Consider the following 7,500-nt stretch of genomic DNA (forward strand, 5'->3'; position numbering starts at 1 on the left):
GAGGTGCAGGTAATGGCAGCAGCAACACACAGCTAGTGTGTCAACCAGCAGCAACCTCACCCCAAACACCCTTCAGACAAACAGGGGACTCAGCCCTTCCTAATCACAGCGTGACGTCTGCTTGGAGACGCACTCACTCAACGCCGGGCAACATTTCTCTCTCTGAGTCATTATCAGGTCTGTTTTCCTCTGTGTCCTGCGACACTTCTACCGCAAACACATGCAACAGCGCGCGGGGTATTAAAACTGTTAAACGCGTACAAAGGCCTGACAACACCTGGACACGGCCGGCGTTGTGCTTTTCAATTTTCCGGGATGTAATTGGTTTGAAGGCCGAGCAGAGAGAAGGACAAACAATGCGTACTGTCAGGAGGACGGACGCCTAATGAGAAAAGCTGAGCTGCCCAATCAAACACATCTCCCAGAGACCACAGAGGAGCCATTAACCCCCCCCCTCTCGGCAGGAAACTCATTTTGTCTGCCGTTATCAAATACTTCCTGTGTTTTATGTCCAGACACCTATCTACTTCAAACACTGAGGGACGATAGCTGTAATTAACTTGTTGCCAAAACTGCCAGTTTCAAGCATTAAAAGTTGGAAAATGACAAATGATTAGATTGTTCCAGTTCGTAAACCCGACCTCAGTGTGAATGTTGTGTCTGAACTCATCTGTGAGCCCACAGGGACCTTTAGCTCTCAGAAGCCGTCCAGAACTCCCCTATTCCAGCTGTCATTAGAGCCACAATCACACCTCACACATGCCTTTTGTGTTTCCGTCTGTTTGTTCCAGACTTGCAGGGATAATAGATGATCTTCTTACACTAGTCAGGTCTGGCGGATGGGCATTGAGCTTCCCAATCACACACACACACACACACACACACACACACCCGCACACAGAGACACACATGCACACACACCCACACACGCCAGGCTTCTGCTACTAAGTACAGGCCTAACTGGCAGCCACGCACAATAACCTTTGGAGACTGGCTCGCTGGTGATGAGGTGTGTGTGTGTGTTACCTGCTGGTGATGAGGTGTGTGTGTGTGTTACCTGCTGGTGATGAGGTGTGTGTGTGTGTTACCTGCTTGTGATGAGGTGTGTGTGTGTGTTACCTGCTGGTGATGAGGTGTGTGTGTGTGTTACCTGCTGGTGTCCCCCCTGCTGTGCCAAGTTGAGGACCAATTGTTGCACGAGACGCGTCATGTACAGTCATGACACAGAAGGAATTAGCGTCTATGTGCGTACTGCAATCGGCACGTCCAAGCCACCCAGCCTCGGGCCCAAGATGGAATGATCCAGAAGGAGGACGGCATGGCTCCACAGCAACGTTCCCGACACTCACCTTCTCAGGGGACTGGGCCGTGCCGAAGAAGATGGGAATGAAGGCCAGCCACACGATGCAGGTGGTGTACATGGTGAAGCCGATGGGCTTGGCTTCGTTGAAGCTCTCCGGCACGCCGCGGGTCTTGATGGCATAGATGGTGCAGGTCACCATCAGCAGGATGCTGTAGCCCAGGGAGCAGATGATCTGCAGGTCCGTGATGTCGCACTTCAGCATCCCGCGGGCCTCCTCGGGGTTCATGGTCTTCTGTTCGTCGTAGTCGATGAGGGTGTTGGCGGATCCACCCCGAACCAGATGAACACGCCCAGCAGCTGGACGGCGATGAGGCTGGACGTGATGGCGAGCTGGGAGGTGGGGCTGATGAGGCGCGGCGGCGTCACCGACCTCTTCCCTTCCTCGAAGATGCGGTAGATGCGGTTGGTCTTGGTGAGCAGCGCGGCGTAGCTGATGCACATGCCCAGCCCCAGGAAGATCCGGCGGAAGGAGCACACACCCACGTCGGGCTCGGCGATCATGACGAAGGTGATGACGTAACACAGGAAGATGCCCGTCAGCAGCACGTAGCTCAGCTCCCGCCCCGACGCCCGCACGATGGGCGTGTCGTTGTAGCGCACGAACGTCGCCATGACGAAGATGGTGGCGACGATGCCCAGCATGGCGAGGAACACGGGGACCACGGCCCAGGGGGAGTGCCACTCCAGCTTGACGATGGGGATGGGCTGGCAGGCGGTGCGGTTGGGGTTGGGGCGCATGTCGTAGGAGCACAGCTTGCAGGACGTCTCGTCGTGCTGGTACTGGTAGCCGTCGCAGGGCTCGCAGTGCCAGCAGCAGGGGATCCCCTTCACCACCTTCTTCCTCTCCCCCGGGCGGCAAGGGAGGCTGCACACCGAGCTGGGATCTCCTGCTCCCCTCCGGGCCACTGCATGTCCTCCACCTGCAACCACAACAGCAGACAGGAGTCAGCAGGTTATTTATTATCTTCCCGCACCACAACACACAAGCAGACCGGCTGCATATGATGTATTGTACTATAAACAGACTGCAGGTGGAGGTGATTCGGTGTGTAATGGAGTATTCTATCCTTGAACGCCGGCACAGACCTCAGACTGGACACACACACACACACAAGCCAGGACATCTTGTCTCCTGTCTTTACCTTGTGTCTCTGTCTCTCCTCATTCACCTCTCTCTCTCCCTCCCCTCATTCGCCTCTCTCTCTCTCTCTCTCTCTCCCCTCATTCGCCTCTCTCTCTCTCTCCCCTCATTCGCCTCTCTCTCTCTCCCCTCATTCGCCTCTCTCTCCCCTCATTCGCCTCTCTCTCTCTCCCCCCTCATTCACCTCTCTCTCTCTCCCCTCATTCGCCTCCTCTTTCTCTCTCTCTCCCCTCATTCACCTCTCTCTCTCCCTCCCCTCATTCGCCTCTCTCTCTCTCTCTCTCTCTCTCTCTCTCTCTCTCTCTCTCTCTCTCTCCCCTCATTCACCTCTCTCTCCCCTCATTCGCCCTCTCTCTCTCTCTCTCCCCTCATTCGCCTCTCTCTCTCTCTCCCCTCATTCGCCTCTCCCCTCATTCGCCTCTCTCTCTCTCTCCCCCCTCATTCACCTCTCTCTCTCTCCCCTCATTCGCCTCTCTCTCTCTCTCTCTCTCTCTCTCCCCTCATTCGCCTCTCTCTCCCCTCATTCGCCTCTCTCTCTCCCCCCTCATTCACCTCTCTCTCTCTCCCCTCATTCGCCTCTCTCTCTCTCTCTCTCTCTCTCTCTCCCCTCATTCGCCTCTCTCTCCCCTCATTCGCCTCTCTCTCTCCCCCCTCATTCACCTCTCTCTCTCTCCCCTCATTCGCCTCTCTCTCCCCTCATTCGCCTCTCTCTCTCCCCCCTCATTCACCTCTCTCTCTCTCCCCTCATTCGCCTCTCTCTCTCCCCTCATTCGCCCCTCTCTCTCTCTCCCCTCATTCACCTCTCTCTCTCTCTTTCTCTCTCAAGGGAGTAAAAGAAAGGGTAGGAGGGAGTGGGTGAGGATAGAGTAATTCAGGATGTGGGAGCCGAGGAGGGAGGGGGAAAGGGGCATGGGGGGTGAGGGAGGCGGGAAGGAGGGAGGAGGGAGGGAGCGGGGTGTTGTTGCTGTCACGTTGGAAAGTCAGGACTGACAAGTCACAGAGGAACCGTGTGATGCACACAGCAGGCAGTGTGATTGGACACGCACAGGCATTCCAGAACCACAACAAAGGAGAAACTCCGAACAACCTTCTAATCTGCTGCATTCCCGAAGCTGGGCCGAGGCAGAGGAGACCGATGAGGAGAATCAAAGAAAAAGGATTTCGTCTTTCTTCCGCCCTCTCACCATCTCCAGAACCTTCTCCTGTCGCCCTTCTCTGGGTTTCCATTTTTTCACTGTTTCCATTATTCAATCCTTCTTTCCCTCCCTCCCACTTTGCCTCATCTCCACTTACTCGCAAAGCTCATTACGTGCGAAGATTTAGTACAGAGCCATCAACATCACATTAAACTGCCATCTGACACAAATCTATGCAGCGCTGTATTGTTAATCAACCTTTTACAGGTGAACACAGAGAGCTGTTGCCTTTACATTCAACCATGTTCGCTCAGACACATTCCTGTCTGGGTGCATTAGGAACAGGACTGCACATGTACCAGAACAGCTCGTACATCAGAATCAGAATGGGATTTATTCGCCATGAAAGTTTGCACAGACAAGGAATTTGCTTTGGCAGGAAGGTGCATACAATAAACATATAGGGACCTAAAATTTAAATATGTGGACTATCTATACTACGGGTACATAAACTAAATCAAGGCGTTCGGCATTCCTTCCAGGTCCCGGGTGAGATGAAGCTGCCATTGAAACAGAGCTCCATCCATCATGCCTCACTGAGGGACACCTCTCTCATTTCATTATTCCACAGGTTTCTGATATTATGTCACAGAGGGGTAGGAGAAGCCGAATGATGTCACAGAGGGGTAGGAGAAGCTGAATGATGTCACAGAGGGGTAGGAGAAGCCGAATGATGTCACAGAGGGGTAGGAGAAGCTGAATGATGTCACAGAGGGGTAGGAGAAGCCGAATGATGTCACAGAGGGGTAGGAGAAGCCGAATGATGTCACAGAGGGGGTAGGAGAAGCTGAATGATGTCACAGAGGGGTAGGATAAGCCGAATGATGTCACAGAGGGGAAGCTGAACCCCAGCACTCCTGTCTCAGTGTCAATGAATATTTATGTTTGACTAAACGGCTCCTGCAAGAGAATAAAACGTCTCTCTTCTGGCAGACTCCTCAGCCCTGCGCTGAGATTCAGAGCCGCGAGGCCACAGTCTCTCCTGTCCAACACTTTGACATCTTTTGAAAACGATGAAATGGATGTAGAATAATGGTGTCTGCTTGCTGGACCAGCTCTCTGATGTTCAAAGAGCCCGGAGTGACCAGGCCGCCCTGGCGGAGGACAGAAGGGCTAATCTACGACAGCAGCTTAGCTTCACTCCACAGCAGCGGGGGAATAGGTGGTCTAAGTCCCGGGTCAAGAATTACTCGCATGAAATCAGATACGTGGGGTGCACTTTGATTAGTGTCGGTTGGTCCCAGTGCAATTAAACAGACGGGTGTCGGATAAGTGAAGACTCATAAATAAATCAAACAAGTGTCGAAGTCTTTTAAAGCATTTTGATCAATGTACTTGGACAAGGTTCTGTGGTATGCTTTTTACAGGGTAGAGTCACTTTTTCTCTTCAAATGTCAGTTTTCCACAGATACATCAAACCTAATGTGAAATGAAAAATAAATTCAGTCTTTTTTTTATTTATCAGAAAAGCTCCAATCTGTGGTTAGGAAACAAGGTTGATGTATTCTTACGAGCGAAGCTAACTCCAAATAAAGCAAACACTTTTATAAGAACAGGACCGACTTAGTAGCCTCGTTTCATTACCTCCTCACAGTCCTCATAAAGACAGGAGCAGGACAAAATCAGCCAAGAGAGAAGTGGAACGGAATATTCCAGATGATCCAGAGTAAAGGCCCTTCTTCCTCTGTTGTCATTGTGCCTGGAGCACCTCTCAGGTCTTATCAGGCACGGCCAGCCCTTCCACTGTCTGTAGCCTCTCCTGCCAAGCCTTTCTGCCAATAAATCACCCCTGTCTCTGTTGAACTGCGTCCGGATTGGGCCAGGTGGGTTTGGGGAGCGAAACACCAAATCCTGCTCACCGGGAAGACCCTGTAAGCCTCAACAGGGAAACGTTTACCTCCAGAAGAAGTAAACAACAGTAGAAGCGTCTCGAAAAGTAAACGCTTTAAACAAACTTAAGAGATAAAACATTGTTTTTTTTTGGTGAGAAATAGCAGGCCATGCTGTGCATTGATATTTACGAAAATGCTTGCGTACTTTGTCCTCTAATTTAGGTTTTCTATTTGGGAGGGGTGCTGCTCATTCAATCAGGAAGTAAAGTCTGTTTTGGCTGAAGGTTCTCGTCAACGCCGTTTGATTCTAATGGTTGTGTTCCCACTTCCCAGACCAGCGTCACAATGTTGTGATTCTGTGATTCTTTGACTGGTGGGCGAGTCGCGGGGAGGCAGACGAGAGAAGAGACGGCAAGAAGAAGAAATAAAAGGGTGTTTCCGTGTGTAGGTGTGTGCATGCGCGTGCGTGAGTTTGCGTGTCCGAGTGTGTGCGTACAAGTGTGGTGCTGTACTGGGAGCATTTAATCCCCATGCTCATTAGCTTCAGGTTCGATAGCCTTTCCCAGAGCAATTTAGCTCCAGCCTCTGTGGCGCAGTTCATTACTCTGCCTTTAGGGGTCTCCTGTCCCTGCGCTCATAATTAAACATTCTGAAAAAATCGTGATGGGATTAGCCCCCCCCCCCCGTTGCTACAGAGACGGAACCAGATCCATCTTTTTTAGCCTTGAGTCGTTCTTTCATGCTCTTGTCTTTATAGAACCGTGTAGCACACTGTGAATGAGCACTCCTTTTTTAAATGTTCCCCCCCGCGCACTTGATTTTGACTGACTTTTCAACGTTCGAACACGCAGAACCCATCCCACGCCAATGTGAAGGCTTTGAGTCAATGGGAGTCTCCGACACATTTCCTTTCGCTCTAACTACACCAATGAAGACGCTCAGTGGAGCCTTCCCAGGCCTCGCGAGAGGCATCACCATGGGAGCTCAAACACGGCTCCCTGTAGCAGTCGGCACTGGAGGTGACATCTCATCCTCCTCCGTGGCCTCTGTCCTGTTTGCCACACTGACTTGCCGATGATTACATTGATTAATTTGCAGGAAGGATTTCTCACCCCTCTAGATCCCATGCAGAACCTCTGGGAATTGAACGTGAGCAGCAAGCCAATGACTGTCAAACTGAACGAGAGAGAGAAAGAGAGACAGAGATAGAGAGGGGGAGGGAGAGAGAGAGAGGCAGACACAGAGACAGAGAAAGGCAGAGAGAGAGAGAGAGAGAGAGAGAGAGAGAGAGAGAGAGAGAGAGAGAGAGAGAGAGAGAGAGAGAGAGAGAGAGAGAGAGAGAGAGGGGGAGGGAGAGAGGCAGACACAGAGACAGAGAAAGGGCAGAGAGAGAGAGAGAGAGAGAGAGAGAGAGAGAGAGAGAGAGAGAGAGAGAGAGAGAGAGAGAGAGAGAGAGAGAGAGAGAGAGAGAGAGGGGGGGGGACACTATGAGGATGATACTTCAATTTGGTTTGTTAAGATTTTCTCGTGCCACGACCTGATCTTGCACACATTTCCTCTTCATGTTGACTTATTCCACTTTATAGAGCGGAATAAGTCTTGAATGAGTGCCTCAATTCAACTGGGAAAGGCCAATTATTGAAGATTATTCATACTTCTGTCCAACTTTTAAGGGAAACATTGATTGGCAAACTCGAAACTTGCCACTGCTGGGGGCTATGTTTCATCTTGTGATTATTCTGTGGGTTTTTGTTAAAACAACAATTGAAACTACAGGAACATCTAAGACTAGAACTCCAAACTCCATCAACACAGCAGGTGAGAAATTGAATTTCTTTATTCTCTGGCACTCAAGTCTGAATGAGCCAATTACTTTCTAATCCTGGGGTTTATGTCACAAGCCAAACACACTGCTGCAACAATTCACAACAGATTCATCCAGTTCTTTTCAGGTGAATTTCCAAGGCT

The 7,500-nt window shown here is 51.0% G+C and overlaps 1 protein-coding gene across 1 annotated transcript in view; it reads right to left on the reverse strand.

The window, feature by feature from the left end:
- grm7 (glutamate metabotropic receptor 7) overlaps window positions 1-7,500 on the reverse strand; it is a 101,754-nt gene that overhangs the window by 17,216 nt on the left and 77,038 nt on the right. The window contains 3 exon segments of the mRNA XM_062471412.1: window positions 1,350-1,624; window positions 1,627-2,241; window positions 2,244-2,283. Coding sequence (XP_062327396.1) covers window positions 1,350-1,624; window positions 1,627-2,241; window positions 2,244-2,283 — 930 coding nt within the window.

Source organism: Osmerus eperlanus, chromosome 1, assembly GCF_963692335.1.
Source record: "Osmerus eperlanus chromosome 1, fOsmEpe2.1, whole genome shotgun sequence".
NCBI lineage: Eukaryota > Metazoa > Chordata > Actinopteri > Osmeriformes > Osmeridae > Osmerus > Osmerus eperlanus.